We start from the raw sequence: 20,439 nt of genomic DNA, 5'->3' as shown, positions 1-20,439 counted from the left end.
ACCACGCCTACTCATCCCTGCGATTCACCATCATCACCATCGTCACCATCACCAACATCATCATCACCCCATCATCATCACTATCAACAACAACAACCGCCATTCGCCACTAAGTGGCGGTGACGTCACCATGACGCTTGTGCCAGGCCATGTGCACCTTGAGGACACGTGAAGTGTCGAACGCCCGCTGGCAGGAGGTCACGGGGCAGACCCAGCAGGTGCCACGGGTCGACTGACTGAGACGACCGAGATGAGTGGCTGATGCAACACCTGTGCCCCCTACTGTGCCAACTTGCTGTGCTTTAGCCACCCGGCGCTCCGCTTGTTGTTGTGAGCGTCACTCCTCCGCCCTCCGTTGTTGTTGGAGGGCGACTGCCTCCAACTGCCCAGTAGCGTCCTTCACGAGCCTCCTCCACTGAGGCCGATCTTGACACCGCTGGTTCCAGTCATTGGCAAGTCCACTCAGCTCCACGTCCTCCTGTACCACAGCACTCCATCTCTTCTCGGGCCCGCGCCGCGCCCGTTGAGCCCCCTCGATCTGGCCGAACAAAAGCTGTTAAAGGCATGCGGTGGCTGGGTAGGCGGTCTACATGGCCCAGCCAACGCAGCCTTGCCTGCCGGAGTAGCTCAACGATGGGGCCTCGTCCAGATCTTTCAAGGATTTGTGATCTCCTCACACAATCCAGCCTAGTTAAACCCAGGATGGATCGTAGGTAGGCCAGCCAAAATGTTTCCAACCGGCGAAGATGCTCCATCAGGGGGGTCCACGTTTCGCAAGCGTAGAGAAGGGAGGGAATGGCTGTGGCCGAGAAGACCTGAAGCTTCGTGCGGAGCGAGAGACGCCACCTTCGTTGGTCGTAATATGCATCATGAGGGAAATGTGAGCATGAGGAAGACGATGTTTTTGCCACCCAATGGTGTGCAATGTACTGCTTGTCTATGAAAAGACGCCGCATCTCGTGATGCGTATGACAAAAAAAAATCCGCAGACTACCTGCTGGATCTCCTCTCTGTTTCAAAGAACAAATTTGACCTAAGGTCTTCGCTCATTTACCAGCTTCACATTCCCTATTGCCGTACAAATACTGGAGCAAGGGCCTTTGCTATTAAAGCCCCCAGGGTTTGGAATGCTATTTCCAATAAACTGCAACTTGAATCACTACCTATAAGATCTTCACTCAAAACTGATCTAGAGGAGTTGTACAACCCTAGCTGCCACTGCTTTTCAGTGGCCTGAAATCAAATGTATCGCTCCGGATGACCGCTGCAAAGTAACATCTTGTGTTTTAAATATAGTGTGCTAATCTTTAAAGATGCATTGAAAAATGTTGATATTCCTACCGATACTCCTGTAATAAAGGACTCTTGCACTGGGTCTGTCTCCGTTGTCCTTTATTGGTTCGTACAACTTGCCCGCACGGCGTCTCGCTCAGAGTCTCCTCCGTCTCCCGATCGGCAGCCCCACTGCTGCCGTCGCTCTTGCAGCCCTGTTGCTGGCTCACTATGCAGCCCCGCTGCTGGCTCGTTACACAGCCTCTCCGCTTCCCAACCTGCAACCCCACAGCTGCTCACTATGCAGCCCCGCTGCTGGCGCTCTGTCGCCTCCGTGCCCGGACACCGCTGGCCGACGGTGCCGAGTCCCAACCCTGTGGCGATCACGCCACTTTCCTTCTCCTGCCCCACGTGGCCTCCTTCTGTCTCTATTCTCACACTCTCCCCCCTAGCCCTTCCGGTTCCTGTCCTTAAAAGCTCTCTCTCTCTCCACGTGACCCTAACTCCTCCCACCTGTTACGTCACATCCCGCGAGCCCGTTTACGCTCACAGTTCCTATGATCACTGTTACATTGTTTTTGTAGCTTTATTTTGGTGATTTCGAAAAGGTTCTGGTTTAGCCATATTTGTTTGTTGTAGTACAGAGTTAGACTGATAATCTAAATTGTGTAATGGTTCTTATTATTTGACTTGCATCCCACTGGGATGTTTACATACAGCATTAATATACGGTGCTTTATCTGGAAGACTTTACTGTTTTTTCCTGGATTTTTCTGTTGCACGTAATCACTTTCTGATGTCTCTTGTTCAAGTTTTTGTTTATTGTGGTTGCACCCGATTCAAGAGCCGAATGGCTCACAAAGCTATACCTAATCAATGAACTGAACTGAAGTTAGCTCCCACACAGCGTTACGTAACTAATGTAAAGATAATGCCGCTTGACTGATTTGGAGTGAGACCTCTGCTGTTAAACTGGAGCCGGTCATGAGCACACTGCCCAGGTACAGGAAACTCTACACTCTCTCCACAACTGCCCCATCACCAATTGGGAGTTGTGGGGGTGGAGTGTCCGATGGTACAAAATACCCAGGCAGGTGCTTAGTTTTGGTGGGGCTGATGGTAAGGCCCCAACTCCCGGTGGCAAGTTCCAGTTTCAGCAGCAGCGTCTCCAACTCCTTTTCTGAGTGAGCAGCATTCACCAGATCATTGGCATACGTAACATGGTTGAGCAATAGGGAGTCATTCCTTGACCGCACCCGGGCATCGATCAGCCTCCCATTATATCTGGACCAGATGGAAATTCCTCCGGTACAGCTATTGAAGGCTTCACGAACTACGTGGTCAAAATAGATGTTAAATAATGTGGGAGCAAGAGGACATCCCTGTCGTATCCCAAGGTGTACAAAAAAAGGCTCTAACTCCCGGCCACATAGTTTTCCCGGGCCCGCTCACCATCATGAAGGTCCTTAATGATCGTGAGCAGAGGGTCAGGGACTCCGAAAGCACAAACAACAACCCAGAGCCCAGGCCTACTGATGGTATCTTAGGCCTTGACCAGGTCAATAAAGCAGAGGTGTAGGTCTTGTTGGAATTCCCTACACCTCTGCTGTAGCAGACGTACAGAAAATATGGCATGTGCAGGACCGCCCTTTCCTGAAACCCCATTGGGGCTCCACAAGCCTCTCCTACCTAAAAAGCCGCGTGGCTAGCAATGCAATTTTGAATAATCCTTGCCAGGACCTTTCCCGGCACACTGAGTAGTGAGATGCCCCTGTAGTTGTTACAGTCTGTGCGGTCTCCCTTCTTAAAGAGGGGGACCACCAGGGTATCCTTCCAATCCTGCGGAACCCGTCCAGTGTTCCAGACTATTGTTATGTCATGTAGGGCAGTCTGTGCACAAACGCCACCCTCCCTCAGCATTTCGGTTGGGAGATCATCTCTGCCTGGTGCCTTTCCTGGTCTCAGACTCTGGATCGCCTTCAGTACTTCTTCAACAGATGGCACCTCAGCAGGCTACTCGAGCACCACCGCCAGCCTGACACCGTCGTCGTCAGAGTAGAGGAAGCGATCCGGCGCCTCCTGGCTCCTTTCTACCATAGGGAGGTGTCAGAGGCAGCCTCCTTGTGCTCCTCTGCCCCTTCCCTGCTCCCCACCGGGTGTCCAAGCTCGAAATGTGGTCGATTTCTGGGTACCGCTCTCGTTCCCTGCTGGCTGGAGCTCAAGAGCGGTGAGCCCTGGGGTCTTCCTCCATTCACCCTCTGGTCTCTGGTGGTGACTGACACTTTGTTTGCTGCAGATGTTTCAAAATTTCAATCACCCGCTTTCCCTATGCAGGTGTATTTTCTTTTGCCACTTATTTGTACCATGTGACACAATACACTACACTACTATACTCTACACTACACTATACAATACACTACACTACTATAGACTACTATATACTACACTATTATACACTACACAATACACTGCTATACACTACGCAATACACTACTGTAGTGACTTGGTACGTCACTACCGTGTGAGCCTACACACACACGCGTGACGTCACTACCTGGGGGAGCGTCACTACCTCGCGCGGGTCTACACTCACACACACATGACACACATGACGTCCCTACGTCTGCATGCGGGAATAACGTCACGGCCGGATCAGGGGGTCTGGAGGCCGTGGGTCAGTACCGCGGGGGTTTTGTGAGGACGTGGCACTCTGCATGAACCCGGCTGGACACATGACCGGATCAAGGTGGGGGCCGGGGGCCCTGGGGGCACCCTGGGGTCCACGTGGCTAGAAGAAGAGCCTTCTCAAGAGTTCTCGAAGGTGGGCGTGGCCGGGGTGTGGCCCGGACAGAGACCGAAACATAGACCCACAGAGACCCATTGAGACCCATACTTAGAACCACAGAGAGCCATATTCAGAGACCCATACATAGACTCCCCAGAAACCCATACATAGACCCACAGAGTCCCATACTCGGGGACCCATGCAGACCCACAGAGACCCATACTCTGAGACCCACAGAGTCCCATAGTAACCCACAGAGGCCCATACAGATGGAGTAGGTTCCAGGAGACTTGGACGACGTAGTTTGGAGGCACACTTATTTATTAAGCACAAAGTACATAACAGGCCGAGATGTACAACCCTCGAAGGGGTATCGGCCCCTTCACCTGTCTAACAGGGAGATCAACAATCTAGGTCACAGCTAGCCTACTCCTAGGTCCTCCACTACCGGGCGAGGGGAGGCGAGCTAACCCAACCCTGAGTCCCCAGACCGGCTCTTACAAGAGCATCGGCTCTGGGCTCTTGGGGCCACGCCACTGGCTTGCCCTGGTCGGTCCTGACAAGGACAGCGATCCAGGGGAGTCCCAGGGCCTATCTAGCCGGTCTTCTTGCTTCACTGGTTAAAGCTGAACACTGAACCCCGAGCCCTCCGGCTCACCGCCTTATATAGCAACTCCCCCACTGAGGGGTGGGGCCGTGGGGGATCCCAGCGCTATGTTAGCCCCCCAGGCTAAACGGTGCGGACGTGGATGTAAGCACCTCTCGGCGTACGGGCATAACCACGCCCAGTGTGTTTGTTTGCCCTCCGTAACACATCTACATCACCCCCCCCCCCCCCTGTACAGCCCGCAGCCGTCCCGGCTGCAACAAAATCTCAATAAAGATGCATCCCCCCCAAATCCGTGTGTGCCTCGCGTAATTTAACAAGAACAGCAACAACAATGAAGAACAACAACAACAATGAAGAACAACAACAACAAGAAAGAGAAAAATAACCCGACGCACCCCCCCCCCCCCCCCCCGAATAAATACGCCATCCCGTAAAAAAAAAACCCAACATATATACAATTTCCAGGACCCCCCCCAAACCCCGCGACCCCCGCAAGGGCCGCACAAGCGGCCGATCTCACAAAAGTCTGCGCATTTTGGCGCGCGTTCTTGCAGTGGGGCCGTCACAAGGGGCAACCCGGTTGGCCCAGTGGTGGGTGTCAACAGTCCGGGTGCGAGATTGTCTGGCTTTGCTGCTGAGCACGTCAATCCTGGTGCACCTGGAGGTAGAACAGTCGGTGGCAAGTTAGGCGAAAGCAGCGAAGTCGGACTCCGGGAGTCGGTGGACCCCTCACATGTTTGGCCACGCGTGTGTGGTAGGAACATGGGGCGCAACGAACGGTTTCAACCTGGAGGGGTGCACGAACCACCGACGCTTCCCCCATCGGATACGCACACATTGTGGCCGCAAGACCTGCTCCACTTCCACAGGCCCCCACCATGGCCGCACCAGCTTAGACGAGGTCGCCAGTGGTATTTTGGGACAGTGCAACCACGCCTTGTTACCCTTTTTCCACTGGAGCACATGTGCCCGACCCAGCCTGAGCCTCTCATTCGCCCTTTGGCGGAGTTCTGAATTCTGGATGGCCGCCTCCCGCGCCTCTGTTAATTTAGCGATGTTGAATTTGACATGGTCGGTCAATTTAGATTCAGCATGCGGCGTGGAGATCTGCAGCTGAGTTGCGACAGGTGGGTTCGCCTCGCGGCCATACATTAGGAAAAAGGGCGAAAATCCGGTCGCCGCATGCGGAGCCATTCTGTATGCCGCCAAAACCCCCGGAATATGAAGGTCCCAATCGGTCTGGGATTCAGAGACCTGTTGGGACAGCATGGACGTGATAGTCCGATGCAGACACTCCACCATCCCGTCAGTTTGCGGATGATATGGGGAGGTACGAATCTTTTTCGTTCCCAGGAGCTCGCATACTTCGTGGAGAAGTTTACCCGAAATTTTTTTACCCTGGTCGGTCAGCAGCCGCTCCGGAGCACCTTTGTCGAGGACGTAGCCCTGGACAAAGGCCTCCGCGATGGCTGCTGCTGACTGGTTGGCGAGGGGCCAGGCCATAGGCCATCGCGTAAAATATTCTACCCTGGTCAATAGGTATCTATTTCCCCTAGGTGTAGCGGGGAATGGGCCCAGAATATCAAGCGCAACGAGCTCGTTAACCTGGGAAACTTTGATAGACTGCAATGGTGGGTTGGACCCCCACGCTGGTGGCTTCCGTTGCGCGCACTGAGTACACGACCCTAAAAGATCATCCACGTCCCTTGCCATGTCCGGCCAAGAAAAATCCAGCTGGAGCATGGCAAGGGTTTTGTGAGTCACCAGGTGAAGGAGTCGCTCGTGCGCGGCCCACACCACTCTACCCCTCAATGCGGAAGGCACCACCAGCCGGTGGCGGCGGGATCTCCCGTCCCAATGCATCAAAAGACCTTGAACTAACCCCCACGAGTCGACATTTTCCGGCCCCCGACCAACTCCACCGATGCGACGGCGCAAAGCCAGGAGGGAGGTGTCCTCCATTTGGAGGCGCCCCCACTCCGCAACAGACAAACCCAGCAAAGAATCCCTCCCTTCTTGCTCAATAGGACTGGCAATGGAAGACGCATCACCGGCGGCCGCAATGACCGAATCAGAGATCACATTCGGAGGTCTGCAACGCCCCGAACCCAGGAGGCAAGCGCACTCGGAGGTGGGCGGCAAACGCGACAGAGCGTCTGCGTTCGTGTGGCGAACGCCCTTACGATAAGTAGTTTCAAAATCGAAATCTTGGAGAATCTCCAACCATCGAGACAATTGTCCCGATGGCTGTTGAACCCGCAAGGCGTACTGCAGCGCCGCATGATCTGTGCGGACGGTGAAATGTTGACCGTACAGATATGGGCGATATTGCTGAATGAAGTAACGATCGCCAATAGTTCCCGACGGGTAACACAGTACCTTTGTTCCGCCGGAGACAACACCCGACTGCCGTACGCAACCACATGCTCTACGCCCCCAACAACCTGCGAAAGCATGCCCCCAATGCCCGTGTTGCTTGCGTCTGTATCGAGCAAGAAGGGTTTCGTAAAGTCAGGGTAACTCAATGGCGGAGCCCCCACTAGGGCGTCCCAGAGGGAGCGAAAAGCAGCCTCCTCCTCCTGACCCCAATGAAACTTGACCCCCTTGGATGTCAAGGCATGTAAGGGTTTGGCAATTGTAGCGAAATCAGCGACAAACCGTCGGTAATATGACGCGAATCCAATGAAACTCCTGACCTCCCCCACCGAGGTGGGAGTTGGCCAGGAGCTGACACATTGCGTTTTGGCGGGATCAGTGGCAATACCTGAGCGTCCGACAATGTGACCCAAATACCGCACCGATTCGCGGAGCAAATAACACTTCTGGGGCTTGAATTTCAAATTAGCAGCCCGCATTTTGAGAAATACGGCGCGCAACCTCTGGAGGTGTTCATCGAATGTTTTACTATAGACGATGACATCGTCTAAGTAAATCAAACATGAATCCCATTGCAACCCAGCAAGGACCAATTCCATTAATCGCTGAAAAGTTGCCGGCGCTGAATGTAGCCCCATCGGCAAGCGGTTAAATTGGAAAAGGCCGTGCGGCGTACGGAAAGCAGTTTTCGGTTTAGATTCATCATCCAGAGGGAGCTGCCAGAACCCGGACAATAAATCCAATGTGGAAAAGAACCGCGGCCCCACCAGAGCATCAAGCGATTCATCCATCCGAGGAAGCGGGTATGCGTCGGCTACAGAAATCTTGTTCAGCCGACGAAAATCGACACAAAACCGCAATGAGCCGTCGTGTTTTTTTGACTAAGACGATCGGCGCACCCCAAGGGCTGGTAGAAGGGGAGATAATATCCGCAGCTAGCATGTCGTCTACGGCCGATTTGACATGATCCTTTTCGGCGGGACTCAACCGAAAAGGATTTTAGCGGATTTGCGTGCTGTCACCCGTGTCAATATGGTGTCGCAGCAGTTTAGTACACCCAATATCGTATTTGTTTTGACTAAAAACGTCGGAAAACTCGCGCAGGAGGATTCGAAACCTCTCACGCTGTGAGTCTGACAGGTCCGATGATCCCACACAAAGCGCATCGAACCACCCCTCATCACGGTCCGAATGCGGTCGCGACGGCGGAGCGGTGCTCACCTGACCAATGACCGGTTCCTCACAGGGTACCGGCGTCGCGTGCGCAAGCACGGTCCCTTGAGGAACCACAGCCGTTCGAGATCCCACATTGAGGACCGCGTTGAAGGGGTCCCCGTCCCCATTCACAATGGTCTGGGCTGCTATCAAATCGGGTCCGTTGACCCCGGCCCTAGATGGTCCCAACAGAACCCCCCGATCCCCAACTCCCTTGGCAAATGGTCGCCGCAGCCTAAGACGCACGAGCATCTGAGCTCCCGGTGGTACGCGTACCGTTCTCGCAACCAGCGCCTGTACCGTCGCAAATGCCGTACGGACAGTAGCGGGGGAGGACAAAAACATCATACGTCGGCCCGACGGGAATTCGATGCAACCCTGGTCGACCAAGATACAAATCGGCATTTTGGCCAAGAAATCCGTCCCCAACAGGCACGGAACCGCCAGCGAGGAGGAGACCAATATCGGGCTGGATAATTTGATGTCCCCAATACAAATTTGCGTGCGGATCTGTCCGATAATGCCCAGCAGCGTATCATGGAACATCAATGGAGAGCAAAGGACGGCTTTGAACGGGGAGAATGTTATAAATCAAATTGGACACAATAGTTGCCGATGCTCCCGTATCAACTAAGACCCGCACCTTAACCACATCAATGTGCCCCACAACGACCGACGACCCTGACGACGCGGCAACAACGCGATGGGCCAACTCGGACCACTGGCCCGGTTGGAATGCACTCCCCACTGTGGCACGTTTCGGCGCGACGACAGGCAAATTTTGACCCCCGTTCGTTGCAGCGCGTGAGTGTGTCACAGGTGTGTGCGTAGGCCAAACATGTGGGGTGCCACGACTCGCCGGAGTTTGCTGGTGAGGCTTGGGTAGAGGCACGATGTCCGGCCGAGGCGTCGCCCCGCGCTGTCGAGGAGCCCGGCATCCCGAAGCCACATGGCCCCAGAGGCCACAGTTGTAGCAGCGCGTGAGCGCCCCAGATGGCTTGGGCTGATCCTGGCAGCTCGGTCCGTCCCGAGCCGGTCGTCCCGCGGATCTCCACTCCATCGGGCGATTCACAGCGCAGACCTCTTCCGATGGGAGGGTGGTTGCAGCCACGGTATGCCCGGCCACTGCCTTGCTGGCCTTGCGATGCTGGGACAGCAAGTTAGCGTGGATGTGCCGCGCGGCCCGCAGGGAACACATCTCCGTGTCGTCTTGCGCCAAGACGACAATGTCCAAATCGTCCGCCAACAGCAGTATCGTCTCTGCCACCATGCATCCACCCCTTCCTCGTCCATCCGAGGGAAAGCCGCCTTCGCTAGGGCCAGGAGAGCTGTGCGGTATGCCAGAGGCGATTCCTTGGCGCCCCGCTGGCGATCGTAGAACAGCTGCCTGCAATCCGAAGGTGGTCCATAGACTGCAAACAGGAGTTGAAGTGCCATTTGCAGCGTGGCGCGCTTTGCTCTTGGCGCCGAGGTGAGGGTAGCGAGGGCGTCACTGTCGAGCATCGCCGGTAGCGCGTGTAGTGCCTCGTCATCCGTCCATTGTGCCATTTCTTGGTGAGCGAGGAAGCGTCTTCGGAAGCCTCCCCAGTCACCGTCTTCCCCCACGAACTCTTTGAGAGGTGGTAATCGCTGCTGTAATGCGGCGTCCGCAGTCGAAGATCGCGCCCCGTCGTTCCCGCCACTCCGCACAGTTTTGGCGGTAAGGGCGGGTGCCATCGGCGGTCGCTCTTCTGGTGACACGCCGGCCGCCAGTGATAACGTGGCGGTTCCTGGTTGGCGAGAGTCGGTCGCCTGACGTAGCCCGGCCCCGCCCTCAGCACCCACTTTGCTGATGGCGGCAAATCCGACTTCCAGGCCCGTAGAAATGGCGGGAACCGGCGCCACGTGTCGTCCGTCGTCGCCCCGTGCAGCTCCTCCAGCCCCCAGGCGAGTGATTTCCTCCAACGTGGCGGCTGCCGCGTAGAGTAGCTCCGCCAGGCGGGAGTGAGCCAGCCGTAGTCCGTCAGCCGACGGTCCCCACCCGTCCTGCCGTTGCGGTGTGGGTGGACTCGGCCCTGGTTGCTCGGATTCACCCTCCGCAATCTCGGGCTCTGAGTCGGCCGAGGTTTCCTCCTCCCCCGGTTCCCTGGTACGAGCCGTCCGTCTTGTATCCATCCTTAGAAGACCACTTCTGACGCCAGTTGTAGTAGGTTCCAGGAGACTTGGACGATGTAGTTGGAGGCACACTTATTTATTAAGCACAAAGTACATAACAGGCCGAGATGTACAACCCTCGAAGGGGCATCGGCCCCTTCACCCGTCTAACAGGGAGATCAACAATCTAGGTCACAGCTAGCCTACTCCTAGGTCCTCCACTACCGGGCTAGGGGAGGCTAGCTAACCCAGCTCTGGTTAAGCTGGGATTACGGCACCCTGAGTCCCCAGACCGGCTCTTACAAGAGCATCGGCTCTGGGCTCTTGGGGCCACGCCACTGGCTTGCCCTGGTCGGTCCTGAGAAGGACAGCAATCCAGGGGAGTCCCAGGGCCTATCTAGCCGGTCTTCTTGCTTCACTGGTTAAAGCTGAACACTGAACCCCGAGCCCTCCGGCTCACCGCCTTATATAGCAACTCCCCCACTGAGGGGTGGGGCCGTGGGGATCCCAGCGCTATGTTAGCCCCCCAGGCTAAACGGTGCGGACGTGGATGTAAGCACCTCTCGGCGTACGGGCATAACCACGCCCAGTGTGTTTGTTTGCCCTCCTTAACACCTCTACACAGACCCACACTGTGATTGTGATTGGTGGTTCATGGTTGTAGTTTGTTTATTGTAGGGAGCGGTTGCTTGCGCTGTGTCGCGGCTCACGACCAACATCAGTGGTGAGTGATATCAGAACCGGGCACCGTACCTCCCCTAGGTCGATTCGGACTCAAATCAAAACCTGGTGCGGTGTGTAAAAATCAGCGCTGGGGAGACAAAGGCGGCCGGGCGTGGTGCTGGCCACCCACCCCCTCGTGTGCCACAACGGCGGCCTTCACAGGCGCTGCTGCTCCTCGCTACTAACAGCTCTTGCTCCTCCAGCCTGGGTGGGCTACACGGGGGAGCTTTGTCACAATGTAGAGACAGACAAAGCTCCCCCGTGTAGCCTCCAATAGATTCTAGGTCTAGGGGCAAGTGCTGTTATCGGGTTGTAGCACCTGTGGCACACGAGAGAGTGGGTGGCCAGCACCACGCCCGGCCGCCTTTGGCTCCCCAGTGGCGATGTTCACTACACACCACTGCACCAGGTACTCACTTGAGGTTGAGTTGACCTAGGTGAGGGCTCAGAACTGGTTCGGATAATCGTCATCAGTGTTGGCCTTGAGCTAGAATCGAACTCAGTTCGCCAGGTTCTTAGTGCAGCGCGCTAACCACTACACTACCGCTCCCCATTCCGTGTACACGCACACATGGACACACGTACACGCACACATGGACACACGTACACACACACACAGACACGTGTACAAAGATCCCCGTATAGCCTTAGATTGTCGGAGTAAGTTTTGTTAGTGAGCACCTATGAAGGCCGGCATGGCACACGAGGGGGTGGGTAGCCAACACCACGTCCGGCCGCATTTGTCTCCCTAGTGGTGATGTTTACACATCGCACCAGGTACTCATTTGAGGGTGAGTCGACCTAGGGGAGGCCCAGGACCGGTTCAGATAATTAATCGTCACTGGTGTTGGCCGTGAACGGGAACCCAACCCAGGTCGCCAAAGTTCGTAGCGCAGCGCGCTAACCGCTACATTACAGACACATATAGACATGTGTACACACAGACACGTGTACACACACACGTCGACACACACAGACACGTCTACATACACGTGTACACACAGACACGTGTACACACACAGACATGCGTACACACACGTCTACACACACAGACACGTCTACACTGACACGTGTACACACAGACACGTGTACACACACAGACACGCGTACACACAGACTCCTTTACACACAGACACGCATACACACACAGACACGTGTACACACATAGACACGTCTACACAGACACGTGTACACACAGACACGCGTACACACACGTCTGCACACAGACACGTCTACACAGACACGTGTACACACAGACACGCGTACACACACACATCTACACACAGACACGTACACACACACACACGTGTACACACACACACGTGTACACCACCACCATTGACACTCCCTCTGGCCCTGCTCCCGTGCCTCCGCTGTGCTCCACATCACCAGCAACGCGTGCTGGGAAGCCGTCTCCAGCCCTGACCCACGATGGTCCGAGGCCCCAACATCCCCGTGGAACGACATCAACAACATAAACAACATCAACAACAACCACATCAACAACAAATACAGCAGCAGTGGAGGCAGAACCGACTGTGGGTCTCTGTGTGAGCATATATGTCTCTTTGTGAGTCTATGGGTCTCTGTGTGGTGAGTATATGGGTCTCTGTCTTAGTCTATGGGTCTCTGTGAGTGAATTTATGGGTCTCTGAGTCTGGTTCGGTGTGTGTGTATGGGTCTCTGTGTGAGTGTGAATCTCAGTGTGAGTCTATGGGTCTGTGTGTGATGGAGTCTATGGGTCCCTGTTCGTGAGTCTGTCTCTGAGTGAGTGTATGTCTCTGTGTGGTGAGTCTATGGGTCTGAGTGAATATATCAAAGTGCTAATGAATTAACTCTTTCACGTTCACCGTGCAGTAGACTTGGCACATTTGTGTTGATAAACAGAACGAGCACTACAATAGGATTTGTATTGAATCAGATACAGCGAGTACTGGTCTGGTCACACACAAACTCACGTCAAATTAGTCTGTGTCACTGTACGTGTATTGCTTTCTATAGACTGTGGGTTAAAGTCACTTCAAATAAACAGTAATACTCAAGACAATAACACGTGCTGTGTGTTCTTTTTTACCTTCGATTTTTATTGACCATTTTTATTTTCTAATCAAACACGAGCAACCCGCACGGCCTTTGTACCTGACTGTCCGTGCCTGTGTGTGTGTGTTTTTGTGCTTAGTTTGTTGTCCTTCCCCCGCACCTCCGATTAGCCCAGTTGGCTACATTTGGCGCAATATAATCTCAACACAATACATACAAGCAGGCGGCGAGGAGTCCAGTCGGCAAATACTTCGTGAGCATTGGTTTAAGCAAAGCCTAGCTGCTGCTGATGAGACACCGAACATCTGGCCAATTCGCCAGCATTGCACCTCCGATTTGCACGGTTGGCTAGGTACGTTGGCTACGTACGATGCGAAATGAGTTCAACATTCATACATTGCTTCACGCGAGCCTGACTCTGCTGCTGATGAGACACTGAATGTCAAAACCGTCCCAGAGTGTTGCTTGCGTTGAACCAAATGCCGCTTCAATTAGGAACTCCCAGAAGGCCGTGCCTGCGACTTATGGGATGAGTAAAACAATACGTGGTGTCAATCTTGATTTGAAGTTGTGACTGCAGGAATCCATACTCTTTGGTTTTTTCGCTGAAGTCACGTACGTAGAAAAATAATAGATCACGACGTTTCGATCGCAGCACAAGCAATCGTCATCAGGTGGGACAACCACGGCAAGAAAAAAACTGCTGAAGTAGGAGAGAGGCCTGCCGTGGCACGAGGTTATATAGGCCTCGGCAATAGGGGGGAGAGAGGAGGTGGGGGGAGAGAGGGGGCGGGGCAGAAAGTGGACCCCGTGGTAGCACTTAGAGAGATCTGAGAGATCGGCTGCAGGGGGGAGAGAGAAGGGGGCGGGGGGCAGAAAGTATGTGGTGTGTATTATGTCTTTAATGTTTCTTGTGGAGAGAACGGTTTTGCGAAGGAGGAATGATGATGATGTTGGTGACAATGATAGTCTTCATCTTCTTGGTTCTTTCGGTAAAGTCACGTAGAAGGGAAGTAATAAAATAATAAAAATAAAACATAATAAAAAAAAAACAATTCTCACGACGTTTCGGCCACAACGCAAGCAGCCGTCCTCAGGTGAAAACCAGGTCCGTCGAGGCGACAGAGTCTGAATGAAACAGCACACGAGCTTGGAGCATATATATAAGCTGGGCGCATTGACAATGATAGTGTAATAAAAGACGCGGACGCTTCTCTCTGTCCTGTGTCCTTTATTTTGGGTTCGATCTCTTTCCCTCACGGCACTCCCCCTTACTCTTCGCTCTGCAGCCCCAGGCTGCTATCGCTCACGTAGCCCACTCCCAGCACTCCCTTGTATACTCTTCGCTCTTGCAGCCCCCAGGCTGCTGTCGCTCACGTAGCCCACTTCTCTCTTTGCAGACCCGCTGCTGTCTCGTCGTGCAGACCCCCGCTGCCCAACTCCACCCTTGCAGACCCGCTGCTCTCTCTGCAGCCTCCTCGCTGCTCCTCCAGCCCCGGGGTCGGTCACCGTTGGCCGACGGTGCCGATCCTCGGGTCTGTGTGTGTGGCGATCTCGCCACTCTCTCTCTTCCCCACTCCGCCCTGCGTGGCCTTACACTTTCCCAGTCTCTGATCACTCCCCCTCTGCTTCCGGTTTCTCCCCTTATAGACCCGAACCCTCTGCCCCACGTGACGTAACTCCTCCCTCCATGACGTCACTTCCGGAAGGTCGTGTACTCCCGCATTACACCACCCTCCCCCGTAGAGAAAATCCAGCCGACCTCGGCTGAGAACAACTCCAACAACAATGCGAGCGAACACGACCGAATACAATAAAAAAGACACAGAACACACAATATTATATCGAAGAACAAGAACACAACACAATAATTAACGAAAAGTGAGGGATTTTGAGCGGGTGCGGGTCGCCGGATAATGATGATGACGGTTATGGTGGTTTTCACGGTGATGATAGTGATGATGATAGTGATGATGATGGTCGTGATGATGGATGTGATAATGGTGATTATTCTGGTGTTTATTGTGGTGTTGATGATGATGGTAATGATGGTGATTGTGATGATTGTGATGATGATGGTGGTAACGATGATGGAGGTGATTATCGTGGCAGTGTTGGTAGTGGTGATGATGATGGTGATGGATGTGATAATGGTGATGATAATGGTGGTTTTTGTGGTGTTCGTGGTGATGGTAGTTCATAATGGTTATGGTCGTGGTCGTAGTGATGATGAGGATAATGATGTTGATGATGTTGGTGATGATATTGATGATGATAGAGTGGGGGTGATGATAGTGATTAAAATGGAGTAATGACAATGATGCTGATGATCATGATGGTCGTAATGATGGTGATGATGGAGGTAGTGATGACTGGTAATTACAATGATGGTGGTGTTGATGGGGATGATGGTGATGATGATGATAGTGATGATGGGGTGATGATGGTGAATCGCAGGGATGATGGGGCGTGGTGACACGAGCGCGCACTGCAGGTGAAGGAGCGGCCACATGGACTCAAACTTCTGAACCGGCGATGTGCACTTCATAGGTGACATCGCTCACGCACACCAACCTGAACCTCACCCTCCCCCCTCACCCTCCCCTTCCATGCTCACCTCACCCTTCATTAAATTTTCACCTCACCCTCCCATCACCCCACCCTCCCCTGACCCCCACCTTGCCTCACCATCGCCTCTACCCCCTCCTTCCCATCCTCTCCTCTCCTCACCCCCTCCTGACCCTTCACCCTCCACGCTTACCTGTCCCCTTCCCTCACCTTCCCCTCCAACTTACCCTCACCCTCACTTCACCCTCTTCTCACCATCCCCCCTTTCATCAGTTTCTTGGATTTCTGTCTCGGTTTCTTGGGTTTCTATTTTTCCTCATCCTCAGGATGCACGACTCAGATCCACGATCTTCAATGGTTCATTACAATACCCCACCCACATCACAGGGTAGAGAGGCTGCAAGAATCTCTGCCGAACCTCGTGGATCACCTCCATGGAGTCGGCACGGTAAAACTCCAGGAGCCCCCCCTCCCAGTGCAGGTGAAGCCCGATTCTGCGGGGGGATGGGGCCCCCCTCACCGACAGTGCAGTCTCCACTCCACCATGAAACACTGAGAAGTTGTCGTCACGTTTCTCTAAACACCAGGATGCATCGTTCCGTCCCAGCTGCAATGCAGCACCACCCCCTTTCCGTGGGATCGTCCCGTACGCGACTCCAACCCGACACCACCGCGCGTCCCCCACGTCCACCTCCCAGTAGTGGTGGCCCGACGAGAAGCTCTCACTGCACAGGGCTTGTGACCAGCCATCAAACCGGTGTGGATGATCGAGGCGACCCTGGGAAACACCGGTCCACTTCATCGTCCTGAGTTCCGAGGAGATCTGGAGTTGGTTATGAGCTGAGTTTGTGTCCAGAGTTGGTGAGCATCCGTCTGTGACAACAGCGATCACAACATAACTACAGGACACCATTATCCACAATCACCACATCAACATCACCATCATCAACCATCATCTTCACCATCAACAAACAGCACATAATTCACCAAAATCACCATCGTCACCAACATCATCATTACGATGAACATCACCAACATCACTATCGCCATCAGCAACATCACAAACATAATCATCACCACTAGCACCATCACAAGTAATCACCACCACTATCACTACAACTACCTCGACCATCACCAGTTCCCATCACCGCCATCTAACATCTTCATCACTATCACCAACAACACCAACACGACCAGCATCATCACCATCACAACGACCATCAAAACACTCAATACCACCATCACTACCATTATCACCAAAACCAATCTCATCACTACCATCAGTGTCATCAGCAAAACCATCAACCATCACCAACTATATTATCACCAGTGTCACCATCATTATCACCACGAACATCACTGCCATCACGACCAACACCATCACCAATGCTATCACCATTCCCATCACTCACATTATCAGTAATATCAGCATCATTACCACCATCCTCATCACAACCATCATCATCATCATTATGACCATTACCAACATCAGGAACTCATTTGAGGTTGGAACTGCCTAGCAGAGGCCCAGGAATGGATCAGATATCACCTGCCACTAATTTTAGCAATGGCAGGTAATCAAACCCAGTAAACTGGGTTCGTAGTGCAGTGTGCTAACCACTAAGCCATCGCTCACCCCACCTACAGATGCATAGAGACATTCACAGGCACACACCGCATCTCGATATCGCAATTACCCATGACTGGTAATGCTGATTATTTACCAAAAACACCGAGTCTCATGGCTCTGATCAGTCGGGTCGTGGATTAGTATATAAACAAAGACTAAAATCCCCTGTGTAGCCTTAACACAATGTCAGGGCAAGTCAGCACCTTTAAAAGCTGACACGGCCAACGAGGGGGTGGGTGGCCAGCACTACGCCTGGCCACCTTTGTCTCCCTAGTGGTGATGTTTACACAAAACACCAGGTACTCATTTGAGGTTGAGTCGACCTCGTGCACACACACGGGGATAATTGTCAAAACCACCCAATCACCCATGATTCACACTGAAGAACTCACACAGGAGTTTGACTGCTTTTGTCTCCAGGACTTGAAGTGAGGCAATGTCCTGTTGGCTGCGAGCTGAGGGTGGAGCTAAAGTAACCCTCCCTGCCCTGTGAAAGCAGAACAGACACGGCCACTGTATCACGCAGAGCATCGTCACTCACAGGATCATCAAAGCTCCATCACATAGACACTCATCACAGCTTCATCACACGTGGAATCATCACAGCTCCATCACATCTAGACTCATCACAGAAAGCATCATCACTCACATCACAACTACTTACAACATCACCACACAGCATTACTATCACTACACTTAGAATCATCACACACAGCACCATCACACAGCATCACCACGCAGTATCAGACAAAGCATCACTTAACACAGCATCATCACACAGCATCACCACACACAGCTTCACCACACAGCATCATCACACAGCATCATCACACACCATCACACACCGCTTCACCACACAGCATCATCACACAGCATTATCACGTAAAATATCTTCACACAGCATCTTCACACGCAACATCACCACACACAGTTTCACCACACGGCATCATCACATACAGCCAATGTCTCACTGCCCACGTCCCACACTCAATCCCATGTTTTCGTGTGTCGAGCCGTGAGTGAAAGTCGTCTTTTACCTGCGCGTCTCCTCCAGGTGCCCCTGTGGGAGAGAGAGAGAGATGCATTACTGTGACTCTACTTCGATTCCCTTGCATTCAGTGGAGTTCCCACTGCAAAACTGTGGGTGGAATATAAACCCCAAAGTCTTGGATTATGACCCCATGATCACCAACACTGACTTACGGGCCAAATATTTCAGAGGGAGACTGGTTGATAGTCAACTATAAACTATTTTTTTCCAGGTAAAGCCCATAGAGGTATATGGCTCTTTTCAGAAGCGACCTGGCCACAAATGATAGCTCAACAAAGTGGTTCATCACGTGGAAATTTATAACAGCTCAATCCTCTAAACGGACGTTTCCAAATTTGGAAGGACCATGGGGAGAGACATGCAAACTACAAATTTATAGTGATGTCCTCGACCTCCGGTATACTAGGCGACGTAGTTACCATCTCGCCACCCCTATGAGGACCAACACTGAATTGTAGGGCAAATATTTCAGAGTGAGACCAGTTGATATTGATCTGTGTTGAGAAATTTGGGACTTGAAATGTTTGGCGTTACCAATGCACATGGTGCAGGTCTTGTAGAAGTGATGTTCAAGACACAATGATATCATTAATACGTGTATGAGACCTCATATTTATTTAAGCTTTCATAATACGAACAAGAGAAGGCTCACAAAGAAGCAGCGATGACATCGGCACGTGAGCAGGCGCTGCTGGATTGTTGCATCGCGGCATAATGAGATGTGGCAATGGCTTGGGGAGGCCTTCATCCATCAGTAGATAGATCATGTCTAATGATAATCATGAATACCGTGCACTTTTATTGTAGGGTTGATTTAAAAAGTGCAATTCCAATACCATTTATTTTATATTCACAATGAAACAAACTTAATGGGAATCTGTGAAAGGACGGGAGAGAGAATTAATTTAACTGTGAAAATATGAGCTGGCCTTCCAAATGACAGCAACTGGAGCTGCAATGCGGATCCATGACTGGAGCTGTGTTCTCAAGCCCATGAGATGCGAGCTCTCATTCAGGAGCCTCCCTCTTCTGCTGCTGGTGAGAGGGCTCTGTGCCAATAGCGACACTGGAAACTAATTCCTCACCTGCAGGAACGCGAATGAGTCACTCTCCTGCGCTCGGGTCTGCAGGCGAGTGGCTACTGTCTGGAGCTCGCTGATCTCGCGCTGGTACTGAGCGATCTTCTTCTTGATCTGATACAGCAGCTCGCGCCCTTTCTGCTCCGCTTGCTCTAAAGCCGCCTTCTCCTTCGCATCCAACGCTGCTCTCGCGCTGACGAATCTGACCGAGATTGAGGCCTTTTCATCTGTCATGGATCCCTGCAAAGAGAAACAAATGCCACCTCTGTTCATTAAATGTCTGGTCCTTTGTGAAATGACATTCAGGTCGGTGTGACCCGAGTGCAACTCTAAGGTGTCCAGACAGTGACACGAGTCTGCAGCACTGAGGCCTCCTTCTTCATCTGATAACGCCATTGTACATTTTCAGTTAAACACGATTCGGGGGCTGTGAGGCATTGAAATAATCAAATACCATCAGGAGTACATTAATGGTACGTGTCATTCTCATTGCGTAAGACTCTCAGGACGATGCTTTGTTTACCTTCACATGAAGCGAAGGGAAATCTGCAATTTGCCGTCAACAAGTAGAGTCTTAATGAAATGGGAAATTAGGCCAATTCCTCTTTAAATGAATTTTTTAATGTGAGAAAAAAACACATGTATGGATGAAGAGAGGGGATCATGAAACCACTTGCAATACTGGCACCTGGCTACTCTAACGCCTGATTGGTTTCACTAAAAGAGTGTACAATTGTGTGTGATCACCAACTCTGCCACCAGAGTATTGGATAAGAGGTACGTACCACCTCATCTGACCAATATAGTTAACAGTCGTTGAAGTGGTAAGTTGTATGGAGATATGGGAATGTGGAATTTCCACCACTGATTGAGTTTCTCAGTGGAGATGAGAACCACCTCTTTACTCGTCCTGATTATTGAGGCAGATTGACTGTTGTGTCTTTAGACCCACAACGT

The 20,439-nt window shown here is 52.5% G+C and overlaps 1 protein-coding gene across 1 annotated transcript; it reads right to left on the bottom strand.

Annotated features, from left to right (window-relative positions):
- Positions 1–15,991: 15,991 nt before the first annotated feature.
- On the bottom strand, positions 15,992–19,755 carry LOC133339147 (nuclear factor 7, ovary-like). The gene is made up of 4 exons (XM_061547270.1): positions 19,489–19,755; positions 18,390–18,412; positions 17,745–17,839; positions 15,992–16,595 (listed from the first exon to the last, which is right to left on the bottom strand). The coding sequence occupies exons 1-4, from the start codon at positions 19,753–19,755 to the stop codon at positions 16,045–16,047; spliced, it is 936 nt and encodes a 311-aa protein (XP_061403254.1). The 3' UTR covers positions 15,992–16,044.
- Positions 19,756–20,439: the final 684 nt, after the last annotated feature.

Source organism: Lethenteron reissneri, unplaced genomic scaffold (assembly GCF_015708825.2).
Source record: "Lethenteron reissneri isolate LAM-NWPU_2019-01 unplaced genomic scaffold, ASM1570882v1 scaffold_1640, whole genome shotgun sequence".
NCBI classification, from domain to species: domain Eukaryota; kingdom Metazoa; phylum Chordata; class Hyperoartia; order Petromyzontiformes; family Petromyzontidae; genus Lethenteron; species Lethenteron reissneri.
The sequence above is the reverse complement of the archived record's forward strand: the minus strand, read 5'-3'. Positions and strand labels throughout refer to the sequence as shown.